Source organism: Aulonocara stuartgranti, assembly GCF_965226115.1.
Source record: "Aulonocara stuartgranti genome assembly, chromosome: 4".
In the NCBI taxonomy this organism is placed as follows: Eukaryota; Metazoa; Chordata; class Actinopteri; order Cichliformes; family Cichlidae; genus Aulonocara; species Aulonocara stuartgranti.
In genome coordinates, this window is record NC_138942.1 from 18,748,084 (window position 1) to 18,768,713 (window position 20,630).

The 20,630-nt window shown below is 43.6% G+C and overlaps 1 protein-coding gene across 6 annotated transcripts in view; it reads right to left on the reverse strand.

The window, feature by feature from the left end:
* The window catches only part of LOC309705098 (voltage-dependent T-type calcium channel subunit alpha-1I-like), a 218,399-nt gene that overhangs the window by 142,443 nt on the left and 55,326 nt on the right, over positions 1–20,630 (reverse strand). For all 6 annotated transcript variants that reach the window (XM_082530674.1, XM_082530673.1, XM_082530675.1 and 3 more), the window contains exon 2: positions 19,471–19,735. In XM_082530674.1, the coding sequence (XP_082386800.1) occupies positions 19,471–19,718 (248 nt within the window). In that variant the 5' untranslated portion in view covers positions 19,719–19,735. The remainder of the gene's footprint in view (positions 1–19,470; positions 19,736–20,630) is intronic.

A 20,630-nucleotide genomic window follows, 5' to 3' on the forward strand; every position in this document is an offset into this window, starting at 1 on the left:
TTCTACCAGTCGCATAGTTTGCACTTCCTAATTTGTGCGTCTCGCTGCCAACTCCTTTTCTGGCTGTCATAAACGGCTATGTGGCAGGTTAGGCTATGTGTGCACCTGCACTCAGAGACAGAGACATTGTTATGCAGAGACAGAGACATTAACTAAAAAGCAGCTTTATTGTTGTACTTAAAACAAAACTCTAACCGGGAAGAAACTACGTACTAGGAAATGGAAACTACAAAACATGGAAACATGGAAGTTGCAGAAAATATAAAACCACACAGTATGAGCGGACAATACAGCAAGGATCAGACGGAGACTGAGGACATAAATACACAGACGGTAAGGAGGGAGGGAAGAACACAGCTGAAACGAATCTGACTGACGAGACAGGGGAAGCAAAACGGAACACAACGCAAGGACAGCAAGAGACAATCAAAATAAGACAGGAAGTGAGATAACAGTGGCGACTAGGACTAAGACACATGTGCTTGAGACTGGTAACAGGGAGAAAGACGTGGGGACATGACCAAGTGCGGAGAGAGAAAAGGAACACCAAATATGGAGACAAGAGATAAACAAACATTACAACAAACATCATTTATAAATGATGTAAATATAACCATGAAACTAGAAATCAAATAGAGTATCCCAAGAAACGCTATTAAGTTCAGAAACATAGAAACACTGGGTCAAACACCCAGTACCATGACAGTGGCCTAGGGAAAGTGTAAAAGGACACATGAAGTTCTGCATAGAATCAGCAGACAAAGAGGACTTTCACAGAGTGAGTCCAACACGTGAAAAGATTCACGCTAATGTCCCACAGTTTCCCCTGTTCGCCTAAAGACGTGCTTTCTGGTGTAAAAAAGGCGCAGACAGAATCTCTCGCTGGCTTCTCACATGAACTGCTTCACTGGTTTTCTTTTGTTTTTCTTTCTGATGTCACAGCCATCGTTGTGTGACAGATGACTCGACATTTCTTTTTCTCTTTTCTGCTCCCCTTTATTTGATCTTCTCCTTAGCACATCCCTACATTAGACTGCCCCCCCACCTCACTTACCGCATTACCTCTCTGCACCGTTCCTATTTCATTCTTTCTCTCTATTCTTTCTCCCTCCCCTCCCCTCTCCTTCTCCTACTGAACAGTTTGTCCCTCTCTGAGCTGATATCACTTGAGCTTGTTGCAGTAATGTCAGTGACTCAAGCGCTGATTCAGTTACATGACAGTCCACAGAGTTTTAGAAAAAACTTACCAACTCAGCTGCTTGGAGAGAACATCAAAAGCCGTGTGCATATTTGTGTGTGTGTGTCTGTAAGTTTAAAGCTGGTCTTTAATGAACTAAGCCCTAAGGCTCATTTGAGCTGCAGATACCAGCAGTCAACTAATGTCCAAACATCTGGGTGGTCTCTCTCTCTCTCTCTCTCTCTCTCACACACACACACACTAGGGCTGAGCTTTTATCATTGGCCAAAGGAAAGGCTTTAGTATCCACCCTGACAGATGCCACACAGTGACACACACACCATACCCAGTGAAGGATTTGTGCTGTGTATGATCCATATATGTGTAAAATATATATCTGACAGCTTGGATTATGTGCATCTATCAGCGTAATACAAACAGCAGGGCGAGCTGCGTGTGTTTGTGTGCACGTATGCGGGACAGTGACAAAGCAAGTTTATTTCAGCAGGTCCCCTTTGGTCACTAACACTTTCCTCTGTCTTTCTCCCCTTCTGTTAACTCTCATTGATATCCATAGTTGCACTTTCTTTTGTTCATTTTTTCACCCTTAACCAGCACCCATTTTTCTACCTTCCCTTTGCTTCTCCTCTTTCCCAGCGCTGACAGAGCAATAAAGGGAAAACGCCCAGGAGAGAGTAAGGGTCAGTGAACAGAAGTTAGAGAAATATCAGGGGCAAGTGTTTCAAGTGTTCATTACGGCTTTATAATCTGTCCACTGGGTTGAGGTGTTCAGATACAATCACCTGCTCACCTGGGCGTGAAGTGAGTTTATGCCGCTAATCTGAAATCTCTTTAAAAAAGTCCTACATCAACCTACATGAAAAAGTGGAGGAAATTAAGACGAGGTCAAGTCTTTAGAAGTTAATAAAGACTTGTGCTTTCCAGGCATTGTCTCACTGCAGTACATGTTCAGTTCAGTCCAGTTTAATTCAAATAGCACCAAATCACAACAACTGTTGCCTCAACGCACTCTAAACTCTAACATACTACAAAGACCCTAAAATATTAGAGATAAAATCCAACAACCACATGACCCCCTACGATCAAGAACTTGGTGACAGTGGGAAGGAAAAACTCCCTTTCAGCAGGAAGAAACCTGTAATAGGATGTCAGTGTTGCAATAAATCCGTTTGTGAAAGTTCTTCCTATAGATATAGATCAACAGTAAGTGGTATTACTGGAAAATGGAGGTGATTTTGAACCACATCAACAAAGTGTCAGACCATGTTAGAGATGTAGCCCTGCTGAGATTCATAGTTTCCAGTGTTTTCATTACTCCTCTCACATTAACTTCAGCACTAAAATTGTGTAGTGTGTTAGTTAATATGCTTTTGTCCATGTCATGTAACACCTAACATCAGAATGAAAAAACGACATTTTTATGCCAGGAATCAATCAAAAAGTTCTGCTGCACCTATAACAATCAAAACATGTAACATGTAACACAGAGATCAATACAATCATCAGTTCCACAGACAAAAGGGAGAAAATATGCAAAATAAGTATACCAATGTACATGGATTGAAGAGTAAAAAATGAAAAGAGCTAAAATGTATGTTTTTCAATATCAGTGTAGCCTAACTCATCAGGCTACATCAGTTTCTTGGGCCTATAAATAGAGGTAGTAATATCCAGACAAAACAAAACATTTGCAGCCTGAAGTAAGCACCTCCAGCTGAAAATCACCTCAGTCCATTCAATGACAGCAGGAGGGAGCTGCAAATTTGAACACTCCTTTTTTTAAACTCAGTGGTAAACAGAAGTAAGTGTTGTGACAATCACCTAATAAGATGAGGGGCAAAGCAAGAATAGCCTCATAATTAAGCTGTTTTCTTGCCTCAAAGGACATACAAGGCAGGTAAGTATGCCAACATGTAGTCACACTGGAACACCCTGAGCCATCTAAGGAAAATTTGCAGCAAATGGGGTAATTTGATGCTACTGTGCCGGTGGAGGCAACCAACATAACCACCTGCTTCTTCTCCAAAATAAAATTGAAGTGTGGTCACTGACAGATAGAAGGACATCCCAGAATGCATTGCAAATGGTAAAAACGAGTAGACCTTTCAGAGGATCTCGTCCAAATTTAAATCAGGCACAATTTTTGCTTTAAACACAGTATTGGAGATTATTGACTACACTTCATGCGTTCAAAGTTTGTACTGGTATAACCATGAAGTATTTGAGTAGTTACACTGTTACAATACAGGCATGATTATGTAAAATACAAAATTACAGCATGTAAGGGCAGATAAATATCTATATATTTATAATATATATAATATCACTAAGTGTTTTTCAAGATCGATTTAAATGAACTAAATAGGCAGGTTTTAAGATAGCAGCAATCCCTGTTAGGTTTGAAGAACAAATGATGTTTAGGGACAGAAAAGAATAACTGTGTCTCTTCCTGTTACTTAGACCTTTCTTTCCTCCTGATCTCAGTGTTACTCTGCCCGCCTTCCAACTCTGTCTCTCCCCCTTTCACCACAGAAGATGTCTGAGGCTGCAGTCACCAGAGCAATTAGAGACTTCATGTCCCTCCTCACTGTCAAGAGGAGGAAGGACACACACATACATATATATATATATACACAGCACACGTGTTGTGTGCACACACCTGGCGATCTCTGTCGTCCTCTGTACTGACAGGCACTGGGCAAAAGTTCACTCTGCCACTGTGCTAACTATCTCCTCTTCTCTTCCTCTCCCGTTTCCTCCTTCACACTATCTCCTTCTCATGCCCTGCCTTTTCAAGAAAAGTGCTAACTAGCAATCTCTCACTCCTTCCCTTTCTCTCTTTGTCCGCCTCTCTAAGGGCTATCATCCTTCTCTTTGGTCTCCATCTTTTCTCTTTCTCTTTTATCTCTCTTCTTGAGAAGTTACACGCTTGTCCTTCACTCAGTGTCACACTTTTGTGCCTCTGACTAACTTCCTATCCCTCCCTTTGAATCTACACAATAATTACCCCTTCTCATCCATTACCTTCATCTTTCTCTCCCCTCCCTTTGTCCTTACTTTTTAATCTTTCTCATAGCATTGGTATCTTCTTCATTTTTCATGCACACATGCGTTTGAAGTAATCTGTATGCATTTACACTGCTTATAGCCAGCTCTAATGTGATAGAAAATCAAGAAAATGGTGCACTTATGTACAATGAAGCTGTCTTTCCCTGCATCTCCAGTGCGGCTTTTCCCCAGTAAAAATATTGTCAGCCTCAACCAAATTAACCGAAAAGAGCAGGATTTCTGAAAGCAGGATGTTGAGCACCAAGGGAATTTCACAATAAGCTTCTTTGTTGCCTTATATTACACCGACCCCCTTGACTTGTTCATCTTAGAATTTGCGCCACCTATTAGGCCATCTGGAAGCAATGATGTGTTCTAATATCAGAGTCTCTTGAAGAAATAAAATTCCACCATCTGTCAACCCTATGAAACTTTCTTTGATCTCTCCCAGGTGAATGCTGGCTTTTGCTGAGAAAAAAAAAACAAACCCTGCCCTCTTTTTATCAGGGGAAATGAGAGACCTCAAAATCTTCACATCCATTGTGGTCCTGTGGATAGTTGGATGTCATTCATCCACTTTGAATTGCCATGAGAGCACGTCACATGATAGCCAGGGGAAGGTGAATCTCTGCTTTATGCTCACAACATGCTTGGTTTTGTGAGCACTGATGCACTGAATGTCAATCACCCAGCGAACCACCAGTTAGGGGAAACTCGGTTCAAAGACCTCAAGGTGTTAAGGATGCTGCAAGCTTTCCACGACTTAACCTCCAACAAGTAAGCTCGTGATGGACTCATCTGAGCTTGGCATAGTAGTAATCCATGAATTAGTTACAGGAAACCTCATATAGCTCCAACACAAAGACACATATTCTACTCAAAGGCTCTAAAAAGGACATGTGATCTGCTGGTCTCCTTGATATTATAATGAGTCTTCTTGGTCTGCTAATGTGCTCATAAGTATTCATTACCAAAGGGTAGACCTCAAAGCCTGCACAGCAAGCAGGCAAACGGTTCAATACTGAAACATACTGCAGATCAATCAAAAAGCAGAATATTCATAAACACCCCTTAGTGAGTCATGCTATCTTCACATTTTACACAAACATATAAAAGTGAACTAGAAGCATATACATAATAGCGGTTTGTTCTCCTTTATAAAACATTATGGTCTTTGAGACAACCTCAGTATCTCTCCTTTAAAGTTAATGGCAGAGCAGCAAGGTAGCATCATTTCCTGAAGTTTAGTGTTCTGTCTATAAAAGTTTGGTACATCAGCTTGTGAACTACCACAGCTTAGTTAGCGTCTTCCTCCACATACACACTGCAATTCTTTCTATGGTCTAACTTGCTTAAATATGCAACAATAGTTTGCCACTCATTGTTTTTACAACATTAGCCATAGGCGAAGTACAGCAGAATTTATTCTGAAAAGACAAAGTTGATTCTACAAAGTAAGGACAGACTGTGAGCTGTCACATTTGATTTATTAGCAATTCAGTCTGCTGGCACTTTTTCCTCCCACTGTAGCAAGACAAGAATATCTCGAGTTGAATATTTATTGCTTTGCTTATCTGTAGCTGCCTTTACAGCTGCCTCTGGTAATAACCATAGCATTAATATACAAACTAATAACATTTAAGCTTTTGTTGTTTTTGTTCAAACTCTTCCATTTCAAGAATGATGCAACACGCAGTCGCCCCTGTGCTGCAAAGGAGAAGAAGAAGAAGAAGAAGAAGCAGAGTACAAGTGCTTATAACACACTTCACTGTAAGACTTGATCTTGGTCTCTTGAGATGGCACTGATTCATCACTAATCTGTTTTCACATTACAGATTCTATCATCATTTTAAGGACAATTTGAATTTGCTTTCCAGAATGTTTAATTTATTACATGTGTGTGCATGCCAGCATTTTGTTTGGCCACATCGTGTATGTGAGGGAAAATCCAGTGCACGAGCATTTAAAACGTTTCCTAATGTTACGATGTTCGTGCTGAGCAGAGTGAGTACCCAGAGAATTGAAAATTAGCATTTATGTCGAGTGGAGGTTAGCTTTTGCTGTGATATTATTCTTTTTATGTAGAAACCAGTTTCCAAAAAAAGGGTGGACATTATATAAATGAAAGTATAATTGAATGATTTGAAAAGCATTGAAAAAGCCCAATGTTGAAAAAATTTATCAAAATTTGAAATCGATACAAGAAAAGGGGCCATGTTTTACACTGCACTGCAAACTGAGATGCAAAGTCATATTGTTTCCATCTTTCCTGTTGTTTTTGTTTTTTGGGTTTTTTTGGGCAGCATGGTGGTGTGGTGGTTAGCACTGTTTCCTCACAGTGAGAAGGGCCTGAGTTTGAGGCTACCATCTGGCCGGGGTCTTTCTGTGTGGAGTTTGCATGTTCTCCCCATTTTTGTGGGGTTTCCTCCCACAGTCCGAACACATGCAGTTACGGGGTTGTGATTCTAAATCATAGATGTGAGTGTGAATTGTTGTCTGTTTCTATGTGTTAGCCTGACGACCTGTCCAGGGTGTACCCTGCCTCTTGTCCTATTACAGCTGGGATAAGCTCCAGAACTCCTGCAACCTTGATAAGGATACAAATGGATGGATTGTTTTTTAAATGGTTAGAATCTTTTTTAATACACAACAGATCTGGTAGGTGAGCCAGTGTAGCCCCTGCTGTGGAGCCGTGCTTTTATGAAAAGATAAACTTACCCTGAAAAAGGTGTGGGGAACTCTTTTAGTTTTTTGGAGGAAAAAGAGCGCTGTACAATATGACAAGAGGTTGACAGGTATTTAATTTTTTTATCCTCAGAAATTTACTGTCCTCTGTAGAGTGACACATGGGCAAGCAGTACATGCACTCCATTGCATCATTTAGCTTGTCTTCTGCGTCTTGAACAGAGGCAGGGGGTGTAGACAAGCAGCAGAACTCACACTGAACACTTATATGCAAGAGACATGTTGTTATCACATGTCACAGATGGAACTGAAGTGTCCGGTTCTCCCCTGACTGCCAGCAAAAGGGCTATTCAGTCACACCTGGTCAAGCTACTCGCCCATGCTCACTGTAACCCTCAATCATGGACCTGTATTTCTGGGAAAACCTGCATTTGAAATGTTCAAATCTGAGGAGATTTTTTACTGAGGTCGTAAGCAAGGCCAGACTCTCTGCAGTGAAGAATGAGTCATGCAATTTATGTAGCACTTTGTGGATAATAGATGAGAAATAGCAAACTACAAAGCACTCACTTGGATAAAATGTACCCTGCAGTTAGTGGTGATGGAGCCATTAAATGACTTATTAAATTCTCTCAAAAGTCCCAGTTTGTGTAAAGCAATGCTTCTGAGTTGAGCTGACGGGGAAAATAAAAGAAAGAAAAAGAAAGAAAGAAAGAAAGAAAGAAAGAGATGATTCTTTGATAAGTCAAAAAATTAGGCAGCGAGAGCGTGAGGATGACAGGTGCAAAACAAAATGGGGGAAAGATAAATTTGTCCACGCATATGTGCATATGTGCATATGTGTGTGCGATTGTGAGTGTGTGATAGGTTTTTCCTTTTTGACATTTATCTCCATGGTTTATCTAAAGCAATCTGCCCTGCTGTTCCTGAGTTCAGACAAATAGGCACTGCTGTCTAAAGGATTGCTGTAATATACAGCATATAGCATAGCAGAGAGCCAAAGCAGTAGGTGGATAATGTCAGCCAGCCATTTCAATGTAATTCTCTTCTTAAGAAAGTGACTTTGCACCAACCCATAACCCAATTATGGCTACAGCTGAAAAACCACTGTACACATAATCCATAATTCAACACAGTGAACTGTAATAACACACACACACACACACACACACACACACACACACTGACACTAATGCATTTTTGTACAACACGTGTGGACTTATATCCTGAACAACATAACTACGGTGAGTTCTTGGACAATAGTGCGCAGTACAAAGTGTGCGATGTTGTACATCTGTACTGTACACTGCATATCTATTACAGAATGAGTGTGTATGAATGCATGGATGTAAAGAGTCTTTAATGGCTATTGAGATTAGAGAAACGTCATATGACTGCCCGAACTCAGAAGTCATTCAGAAGGAAAATTCACATGTTGAGGACACCTTAGGCTGACATTGTTAAACAGGGCACGAGGTTCACACATCACTCTTTATAGCAATCCTCTCAAATGTTAATAGTCAATAAGCATAAGCCACTGGCAGAGTGGTTTCTGATTTACTGTTTCCATGATGGACTGCAGACAACTGTAAACTAGCTGGCTAGAAGTGCTCTGAGTTGTCACACACTGAAGCAGAGGCTTTGTTACATTTACATCACATATATTAGTTGTATATATTTAATATCCTCTTTACAATATATCCTCTATCTCTCCTCTGTACATGTCCAAACCATCTCAGCCTTGCCTCTCTAACTTTGGCTCCAAATGGCTCAATCTGAGCCCTCTGACATAACCATTTCTAATCCTGGTCACTCAACTGTCTTTTAGTTAGCTCCTCTGTCTCCAAACACTACATCATAGCTGGACTCACTATCACCCTGACGCTCGCCTCCACCTACTCCACCATCTGCTGCTTTTGATGGTTGACCTCAGGCATTAAAAAAATGCATTGCAGAAGAGTAAGCATCCGTTAGAGTGCAAGAGAATGGACCAAACAAACAGAGCAGATGGAGTAACACAATCTAAGTGGACTGCTACTTAAATGGCACCTTTATACTCAAATTGAGCACTCAAAGCACTTTATACTACAAGTCTCATTCATGCACACTCACACTACCATGAATGCATGGGGCGGGGAGGGGGGGGGGGGGGGGGTCTCAAGGACACTTTAACATGTGGACTGAAGGAGCCGGGGATCAATCTACTGAAAACAAGGTGTTATTTGACCGGTCATCTACACAATGTAGCATCACATGTCCTGTTTTAGCATTTCTCTTTATCTTTAAGCATAAAAAAAAAACATGAACTTTAAGCTACCTCCAACCATGCACATGTTCAGCGCAAGCTAACTACTATGAAAGAATAATGCATTTAAAATAGGTCACAAAGAGAGCGTATGCACTGAGGCTTGGTACTACAGTAGTCATTAGAGTCACTTTAAATCCTGCATCTCTTCTTCACTGTTCTTCTCATCTCTCTCTCAGACAGCACATGCACTAATGGAGTTTGGACTAGACCTGAGGGACAAGAAAGAAAAGGAGGAGGGGGGAGACAAGAAGTGTGAAAGAGTGATGTAAGAGTGGGGATCATAAGAATTAGTATTGGTATGTGTGTTAACATTAGCACTGGGATTTATTTTGGAAACGTAAGCATTAGTATTCTAATAAGTTGTATTTATTTTAAGAGAGGTTAGTCTCATTAATGTTTGCACCTCATTTAAAAAAGGGAGACTTTCCCCGAGGTAAAAGGACAACAGTTCATACTCTACTTGAAGCAGAGACTCATTAAAATACGCGAAATACTTGCATTATTGCACAAGATGAAGGCACAAATGGTAATCTGGGAAGTGACAACATCTTAAGCAAGAGGGAAGGCGATGCATCCAAGTAAAAGAGCGGTTGAATTTGTGAGTTGTAACAAAAGAGAAGGCAAAAAGGAAAAAGTGACAGAAAACAGACAGGAGACCAAGCGTAAGATAAAAGAAAGACAGAGTGTCGCTGTGAATTAAAGACAGACTTGATGTTCTTTAATAAAACATCTGTCAAAACAAGTGGAACGAGCGTTCAGCATCTACACATACAACCACCCGTCAAGTGGCACACCTCACAGGAAGTGTCACTGCAAAAGAAAAGGCATAAATCTACTGTGTGGCCCCGCAGCAGCTCCTCCACACAGAACAATCGAAAAGTGGAAGGACGGAGAGAAAAAGTTCAGAGGAAGAAAAAGAGTGGGAGAACCGAAGAGAGCAAACGGGAGAAGGTGAGGTGAGAGAGAGTAGGTGATGTGTCCCAGGTGTGTGCTCTATCCTCAGCTGTAGTTAAGAGCGAAGCACGGAAACGCCTCAGCCATCCGTCACCATGGAGATAACAAGCTGTCAGGGCAGAGAGGATCACGGGCCACAGAGGCCAGTCACTCGACTTGAACACCGCAGGAGCCAATCAGAGGATAAAGAAAGAGGGTGAGATAATGCGAAGAGAATGATAGGAAACGGGAACAGAGAGAGAAACCAAAGCAAGTCATCAGTCCTCTGAGATAGAAGGTCTCAGAGGACTGATGAGAGGTTCCCGAATGAGCATGGCTAGAAAGCGCTAATTAGAACTGCAACTAATTATAACGATATTTGGATAAATAAAGGAAAAAAAAGCCCAAATCTATGTAGCAATCAACACGCTGCTTACTAGGAACTCATACCATCATCCAGGGCAGGGCATTTCTTTTCTGAAACTATGTACATTACAAGTAATTGGTCTGCATTTCCACTTAGTGCTAAACAATGTTAACAGTGATACCCAGTTTGCAATTATAACTGCAAGTTAGAAGACTCAAACAAGCAAAGGTCATTAATTTAACAGGAGAAATTATTTCTATTGAGCAAGAGTGGTATTAAATATCTATTGTTGCATATTTACTACACACACACACACACACACACACACACACACACACACACACACACACACACACACACACACATATATATATATATATATTTACAAAACTAGAATATCCAAAAGCAAAACTCCACAGAAGGATCTGTGACAATCACAGCAATAACACAATAGGCGCACAAAAGAGTGATGTCTCTCTGAGCAGGTCGGATTACACTGAATGGTGTTAATTGCACTATTTCTGGCATAATTGGTATGAGTGTCCTGACGTGTTCTCATCTTGATCTTCAGAATAAATTACTGATGACATGTAATGCTTCCTATATAGCCAAGGCACAGTGCAGCAGACTGGATGGAGATTATAATAAAACTCTACACTGACTGTGAAATATTTGCTCATGTGAATTCTGCTTTTTCACGTCATTCTGACATCTTGTTGCACTTTCTGCTGCTGACCGTTGCGCTACCTTTTCCGGATCTGTTTGATTGTATGGTTAAAAACGTCTTCCTCGTGTGTGCTTTGGTGTTTCATCATCACAGAGAACTCACTTGAAGTTTCACATGGTAAACCGTGAAAATCTGCTAAAACAAAATCTAAACGAAGTGCAGCCAAATCCAGGCAGCAGCCATCGAAGGCCAGGTAAAAGTAGGAAGACGTATCAGACAACATCCATAAGGAGACAGTTACAAACATGACAAAGGCAAACGAAAGCTCAGAGCAACAAGATAGCAATTTAATAAAAACAGGCAGTGTTATCTAAATATATATTTAGGCGCAGCTAGATTTATAGACGTTATCATCCTTTTGTTCTGAGCTTAACACTGTGAGGTGTTGAGCATATAACTCCTGATGGTTTTGCTGTTAAATTGATTTTCTTTCAGGAAGGAAGAGGGTGATGATTTCACAAATTTAAATGTGATGCAGTGGAGCTACGACTGCTGCCTAGATGGTCAATTTGCCGCTGCTTGTATCTGTCAGTGCGTGAAAGCCCATGGCTGTGGAGTCTCAGGTTTCTATGCAGTCCTGTGAAAAACTAAGTAAAGCCTTACTTCTTCTCTGAGAATAAAAAGTGTAGGTAACACCCAGGTGCTGCTAATGAAATGCATTCGATTAAAGAGTTTCAGCAATTTGTCTGTAGCATTACGGTGTGTCCACACAAAGCCAAGGAGAGGAAAGAGATCGGAAATGATTCTAAAGAAGTTGCTATCTAAAGCTAACAGGACAATGATCCCAAGCAAGGCAGAATGGCTGAAAAAGAAACAATCAAGGTGCTGCAGTGATCGAAATCAAAGCCCAGACCTCAGCCCGACTGAAATGCTGAGATAAGAGCTGTTCACAAATGAAACCTCAATCAGTTGAAGCAACACTATGAAGAAGAGCAGTGCAAAATTGCTTCACCTCATCATACAGAACTTAGAAGTCATATAGAAAATGATCAGTTTAACTTGTTGGTGATAAAAGTGGTTCTACCAGCTACTAAATCATGGGGTACACTTAGTATTCTTACACAATGTTTCGGCATTTGTGCTAACTAAATAATGATATGGTGTAATATGTCATGAGTTGTTGTTCATCTGAGGTAGTGTTATGTTTTTTACATGACGTATAATTCTTGGATGCCATCAGTCTCGAAATAACAGCTGCAGGAATGTATCTCTGAGTCAGTATAAAGCGACACAGCACAGCGGAGGCCCTATTATTGAAAATAAGAAAAAAAAATGTCAAACTAATTATACAAGAAACTGGAAAAAAATTGCCTGCAGGGCAGATGTTACACAGTGTACAAGTCAGCGAGAACGGACACAACACATATACTGTAGCTGTGCAAATACGTGTTACGAGGAGTGAGTGGAGGAGCAAAGTCGAGGGGTGTGATGGCAGAGGTGGCGTAAGAGCAGTGACAGGGAAGAAGATCAGCAAAGCGGGAGAAAGACAGAGAGAAAGAGGGAGAGATCCGCGATGACGAAAGAAAAGAGAAAATTAGGAGAGAAAAACTGGCAGCTAAACTTTATAGTAAGAAACTTAAATTCATCTCATAATCATTTCAAATGTCAGCATTAACATATTTGAAAATTGGGAAAGAGATAAGATTAGTAAAAGGATTTTGAAAACAATCAAGAGCAACACAGGGGGAGAGGAAGTGTGTGGTGTGCAATATAGAGAGGTGCTCCAGGTACTCTGCTGCAGGCGAGCGTGGGAGAGCGTCACTGTACTGTAAGTGTGTGCATGTGTGTGTGTCACCAAAGGCCTCTCACAGCGACTGAGCGGTGGACAGAGTTATTGATTGGCAAAGAGTTGGTGAAACAACCATTTATTGCCCCCCCCCTTCACTCACATCTAGACAAAATTTACTTCAGACACACTACACTGAGCAAAAGCAAAACACTGTTTAATGAAGTGAAATGGGGCTTAACTTATAATCCTATCACATTGGCATTTTTTTTCAATGTCTTTGAAACAAACAAAAATGCCCCGGGCTCATATGTAGTCGACACAGGCGATCCAACACACCTCTCTATATACAGCACCGACTACTTCAGCGCAATCAATACACGCATTCAAACGGGTACAAATCATTGTTCCAGTGCACCAAACATCAAACTTCTGCTCCAGCTGAAGTCCCACACACACTGCAGTTACATGCACATCCTCTTATTCCTACACAAGAAAGGCACTAGGCTTGTGCTTGCATAGCCATCCCACACACACACAAACACACACACATAAACAGGGCCACTCAGATATATTCTTTAGGAAGCTTTAATCCTTACTAACCTGGTTGCACTAAAGGTAAAAGTAACCCACCATGGCAACTGAAGTGTGTTTATGCGTCTTCTAGTCCCTCAAGCTGAATCAGCCAGAAGAAAATCACCTCAACTACAGCAATAACAGCCATTACCTGCTCTCCCAGACACACTGTTTTGACATGCTTACAGTCTGAGCCACTATAGGTGTCAAGCAACACAATCACCAATTGGTTGTGTGTTTTTGCAGTACACGTGTATGCACAGGCGGTGTTTGTACCCCCGTGTTGGAGCCAACTGTGTGTAGCAGAGCACAGGCATTAGCAAGCTAGCACTGTAAAATCCTTCTGATTTTTTTTTTCTTCCTTAAACATCAAAGACAGAGTCTGACAGGCAAACAGAAATTCTTGCTGTCCAGTTTTGTCTGTCTGACTGCTTGCACTTTCCCTCTGTCGTTCTGATTTTCTGGCTGCACATTTGTTTGCGTGTAATACAGACATTTTACTGTATGGTTTTAGTTCCCCCTCACCAGCCTGCTGCACATGCATGGGCAGTGAAGACTGAATATTACAGGGCATTTAACAGGCTTTTTCTACATTTGACTACATTTCATGATTAATCAAAATCAGTTTGTCACTGTGGTATGCCAGGGTCATGTCTATCCTGCCATTCAAAAAATCTCAATAAATCAAACTGTCACGGCGGGGTGCGCCGATGTGTGTGGAAACAGGACCCAAAAGCAGATGATGACGAGGAATTGTAATGATTAACAGAAAGGTGAACCTTTAATGCGATGACGGCAGGGAAATGAACCAAGAGACCAAAAACAAACAGGCAAAACACTAAGAAACAAAATACTAAATGGTACTGAGACCAAAACCTAAACTATGACTGTGGTGGAAAAATAATAAACAAAGACCATGACTAAGACTAATAATACATAACAGATGAAAACTAGAACTATGACTGAGGTGAGGTAAACAGGCTAAGACCATGACTAAAACTGTGACCCTGGTGAGATAAACAGACGAACCGACAATGGCATGAAGAAAACAAAAGGCTTAAATACAGACATGAGGTGATCAGGGGAAGTGGGGACACATGGGGGAACAGCTGACAGACATAAACCTAATGACAGGACCAGGAGAGAAAGCTAAATACAATGAACAAAGAACACATGACATTGTCAAAATAAAACAGGAAATACTAACAACTAAACATGACAACACAACTCAACAGACCCAACACGTGATGAATAAATACCAAACCCCAAAACATAGAAAACCCAGGAACAATAACCAATAACTGCCTAAACTAAAGGCAAAATAGGAAATAACACAAACTAATAACATATCAAAAAATACAAAGAAAACTCAGAGTGCTGGGTAGGAGACCCAGCCTGTGACAGAGCCCCCCCCTTAAGGGCGGATTCCAGACGCCCGAAAACAACCAGAAAACAAACACAAAAACCACAACAACCCACCCAGGGCGGGCGGAGGGGGACCAGGAAGGAGGGCCGGAAACAAAACCAAAAACAAAGCACCAGAAGCACACAGGCCAAAAACAACAAGGGCACAAAAATCCGAGACCCATCTTCAGGAGGGCGACCACGAACCCGGCAGAACAGGAGCGCATGGCGAAGCGGTTCAGGTGGCCGCCCCGGAGGTCGACAGCGAAACCAAAGAAAATCCAAAAGTTCAGGAGGCCGCCCCGGAGGTCGACAGCAAAACCAAAGAAAATCCAAAAGTTCAGGAGGCCGACCAGGAGGCCAACGGTCCAGCAGTCCAAAACCCATGAGCTCAGGGGGCCGACCCGGAGGTCGAGAGCACAGCAGGTCAGAAGACAAAAGTTCAGGAGGCCGACCCGGAGGTCGAAAGCACAGCAGGTCGGAGGTCAAAGGTCCAGGGGGCCGACCCCGACGGCAATGATGTCCAGCTGACGGCCCGGAAAGCGGCCGGCGATCCCGAGGGACAAAACGAGGCTTGGGCGACGGCAACACAACCGCAGAACCAGGCGAGGCCGACACAGAAACAGAGGCCGAAGCCGGACCAGGCGGAGGCGAAACAGGAACAAAAGCCGAAGCCGGCCCAGGCGGAGGCAAAGCAGGAACAAAAGCCGAGGCCGGAACTGACGACAGCGAAACAGGAGTCGAGGCCGAAACCGGACCAGGCGAAACAAAAGCAGAAGCCGGACCAGGCGAAACAAAAGCAGAAGCCGGACCAGGCGTAGCAGAGGCCGCAGCCGGACCAGGCGAAGATGAAGACTCTGACGCAGCCGGACCAGGCGAAGATGACGACTCTGACGAAGCCGGACCAGGCGAAGATGACGACTCTGACGAAGCCGGACCAGGCGAGGCTGAAGACGCACAGGCCGGACCAGACGAGGCTGAAGACGCACAGGCCGGACCAGACGAGGCTGAAGACGCACAGGCCGGAGCCGCAGCAGACGAAGCACAGGCCGGAGCCGCAGCAGACGAAGCACAGGCCGGAGCCGCAGCAGGCGAAGCACAGGCTGAAGCTGGACCAGGCGAAGCACAGGCCGAAGCTGGACCAGGCGAAGCACAGGCCGAAGCTGGACCAGGCGAAGCACAGGCCGAAGCTGGACCAGGCGAAGCAGAAGCACAGGCTGAGGCTGGAACAGGCGTAGCGGAAGCAGAAGGTGGCTGGACGAGCTCCTCGGGCCCGCCAGCAGACGTGGCATGAGGCTGGAAGGGCTCCTCGGGCCCCCCAGCAGACGTGGCATGAGGCCGGAAAGGCTCCTCGGGCCCCCCAGCAGACGTGGCATGAGGCCGGAAGGGCTCCTCGGGCCCCCCAGCAGACGTGGCATGAGGCCGGAAGGGCTCCTCGGGCCCTCCAGCTGACGAGGCATGAGGCTGGTGTGGTTCTCCTGAACCCCCAGCTGACGAGGCATGAGGCTGGTGTGGTTCTCCTGAACCCCCAGCTGACGTGGCATGAGGCTGGACGGGCACCTCGGGCCCTCCAGCAGACGAAACTTGAAGCCGGCTGGGTTCACCCGAACTCCCAGCAGACGAAACTTGAAGCAGGCTGGGTTCTCCTGAACCTCCAGCAGACGAAGCATGAAGCTGGCTGGGTTCTCCTGAACCTCCAGCAGACGAAACATGAGGCTGGCTGGGTTCTCCTGAACCTCCAGCAGACAAAATGTGAGGCCGGACGGGCTCCTCGGGCCCTCCAGCTAACACTGAAAAAGGATGCACAAACTGCACCTCCGTCCCCGGCTCCAAAACGGCCTGGTTTGCAGTCCCACAACAATTTAGCTGAGCCTGATGGCTAGCATTTCCTGTGCAAACAGTCTCTTTGCAGCCGAGCTCATGAACCGGAGAAGCAGTGTCAGTTTCAAAAACCTCCGGAGAAAAAACATGAGGAGCCAAGATATAGTCACTCACTTGTGTTTGTGATACGGAGCGTCGGTGGCGCGCACGCCGCTTTTTCTTAGGAGTGGAAGATGGCGGAGCAATGGGTGGAAGTCCCTGATAACTCCGAGGTCCCCCGAGAGCCAGTCGAGTTCCCCGGAAAGAATGCTCGTGCTCCGGAATGAGCCACGGCTTCCACCGGAGCTCCTCCTCCAAGAGAGCGCAGAATATAGACTGGCGCTCGTCGTCGTCCAAGTCTATGGTGTGCGGCGCTTCCTCGCGCTGAACTGTGACAGGAGTATGGCGAAACTGTGATGAGGGCGTGGAAACTGGCGAGCTGAGAGGTGGTGACGCTGCGGCGAATCTCAGCGAACCGACACGAACACACTCAGGTTCCGGAGGCAGCAATGGTGATGACTGATTGTGGGGTTGTTGTGACTGGTGGGTGCTGGAAGCCATTTCCTGACTCGACAGTCCCTGAGCCTGCAGCATCTCCTTTATCCTCGTAAAGGCAGCAACTATGGCAGGTGAGTCCGGGAGCTGGAGAAGGCGGGGATCCCTCTCCATAATAGCTTCAGCAACGTTAATCATTACCAACTTGCTCTTCAAATCGGGCGCTGAAAAGATGCGGTCGAGGATCGCTTGGATCCGAGCAGTCTCCTCCAGACACTCGGTGAGAGCAGAATCCGCTGGGTCCATGACTGGTCGGTTCGTACTGTCACGGCGGGGTGCGCCGATGTGTGTGGAAACAGGACCCAAAAGCAGATGATGACGAGGAATTGTAATGATTAACAGAAAGGTGAACCTTTAATGCGATGACGGCAGGGAAATGAACCAAGAGACCAAAAACAAACAGGCAAAACACTAAGAAACAAAATACTAAATGGTACTGAGACCAAAACCTAAACTATGACTGTGGTGGAAAAATAATAAACAAAGACCATGACTAAGACTAATAATACATAACAGATGAAAACTAGAACTATGACTGAGGTGAGGTAAACAGGCTAAGACCATGACTAAAACTGTGACCCTGGTGAGATAAACAGACGAACCGACAATGGCATGAAGAAAACAAAAGGCTTAAATACAGACATGAGGTGATCAGGGGAAGTGGGGACACATGGGGGAACAGCTGACAGACATAAACCTAATGACAGGACCAGGAGAGAAAGCTAAATACAATGAACAAAGAACACATGACATTGTCAAAATAAAACAGGAAATACTAACAACTAAACATGACAACACAACTCAACAGACCCAACACGTGATGAATAAATACCAAACCCCAAAACATAGAAAACCCAGGAACAATAACCAATAACTGCCTAAACTAAAGGCAAAATAGGAAATAACACAAACTAATAACATATCAAAAAATACAAAGAAAACTCAGAGTGCTGGGTAGGAGACCCAGCCTGTGACACAAACTCGTCTGAATAACAACTTTCAAAAACGTTAAAATGCATGAATATATGTATAAATGCATAGAAAACGTCATTTCTAAAATTCTACTCAGCCTTTTATTGTAATTGTGGATAGAAGCTAAAGTTCTGGGGGGAAACTCGGATTATATCAAACATAATTCAAGCAAAATAAAGCATAGTCCAGGAGAAAGAGAGGGATCCATCCAACAGGAGCTCTCTGTCAACTTTAAGAAGCCAAAATCATCACAGGCAAACATCCTTCCCATGTCCCATCAAAGTATAGTTTAATAAAGAAAAACGGAGTTGAATATTATATCTCAGTGGAAAATAGACTCAACATATAGATTATTTGGTTGTGTTAGTTTACGTTTGCGAGGAACACTCAAGAGATGATTAAAAACAGTGTAAAGGAAACTAGCTTGTCAGCAGATTACCCTGTGCTCAACAATGTGCTATGAAACATTTAAAGTAATTAATATCTTTAAAATAATACTATTGGCTTACAGCTGGGAGCAAAAGGTGTTCTGAAAAAGCATAAAGGTTCCTCTGCTTCTTACACATGACAATGATAAATCATCACTGCTCAACTGAGCAAAACAGCAGGTCTTGCACTGTGACTGGTGACAGTAAATTGTACTATAATCTATTCCACCTACACACACACACACACACACACACACACACTGCAAAGCAGTGCAAACACACTTACTTTGAGACGATTCTGACGAAATCCACAAGATAAAGCAGTGAGGGTTGATGGGTTGGGGTAAAGAGGTCAGTGTCAAGATGGATGATGATGTCTCAAACAAACATGAAGGAGAGACTTGAGAAAGCAGAAAGAACTCAAACTATGACCCTGCTGAAGGGGGATGATGAACGGGCAGAAAAATGCTGCAGCTGAACAGGCAAATAGAAAAAGGTGAAGGGTTGAAAAAGACTGATAGCTGGGTGAAAAATGAGGTAAAGTAAGATGGGGATGATTTAAAGAAAAAAGCATGACTACAAATGCACTTGGCTATGACTGATGATTAAATGTAGCTTGATGAAGATTACAGGTTATCTTTAAGGTCAAACTTGATCCATCCCATCAGTGAACCAAAGGATATGGGCTGGAGACCATACGGATGCACCAGTTGCGAGGACAGGTGGTCTGCTTGAGGCAGAAGAAGACCACGGGCGCTAGCTCTGGGAAGGGCACCACGAGAGTGCTCAGGTCACTGCCGATGCTGACATCGTCACCTGGGCCCATTTCCTCAATGATGTCATCAGCCTGCGCCGAGCTGTATTCCTCATTCTGCCCTGGCCCTGCTGAGGAAATGCTCCCCAGCGGCACAGGACACTCCTCGCTCGTCATGGCAAGCCAGCTGGGATCTGAAACACAGAGGAAATTGACACATGGATTACAGAAGCAAAATGACTTTGATAAGGTAAAATTGTGAAATGTTAAACTTGTTAATATTGTACATGTTAACTGAATTATTCAGCTTGAAAGGAGAGTCCTGGGGATACACATACTCTGCCACAGACCATCATAGTATCAACTCACAGACATTTAATGATTGTTTTAGCCCCAAAGGCCCGTTACTCTCCGGCTGTCTCTACCGCCAATGAAACCAAATGCTCTTATCATAAACTCACTTGTCTACATAAGACGATGGATTCCTTAATGATAAGAATCACCCTTTGCTGTCCAACACACACATGGCAGGATACAACAGCGACGCGTAAGTCAGTGTCAACATTCATTGTGCATTCACTGACGATTCATTTAGCTCCATCACAGCGTTGTGGGAAAGGAAATGCCTTTCCTCCACCTACCACTTAACTCATGAAGGAAATCACATTTATCTGTGGGTATAGTGCACAAAAAAGAACATACACACAGGCACACAACAGTGCAATGCTACACACACGCCTGCATATTGAAGCGTTTTTACACGTTGCACAATAATACACGAGGCTGGCTGGAGTGCTGGCTGCTGTCGTGAGTTACTTCTGGCTAGGAAGTGTTTGTGTTTGATTGGGTATTCAAAGCCAAAGGAGGGATAATATTAGAAGTAAAAAGCGCAAAGAAAGACAGAATGACAGAAACTTTGTTCTTTTGGCTTCCTCCATTGGCCGGTAGCAGCCGGAGCCTAAGTGAATGCATGATAACATGCCGGACTTGGTAGTGCTCTTGCTTTTAACTGGCAGCCAAAGGAGGCAGCCAGCAAGAGGCAAGGAGCCAAGAGAAGGCTGGACATGTGCAGAGCTGGACATATGCACA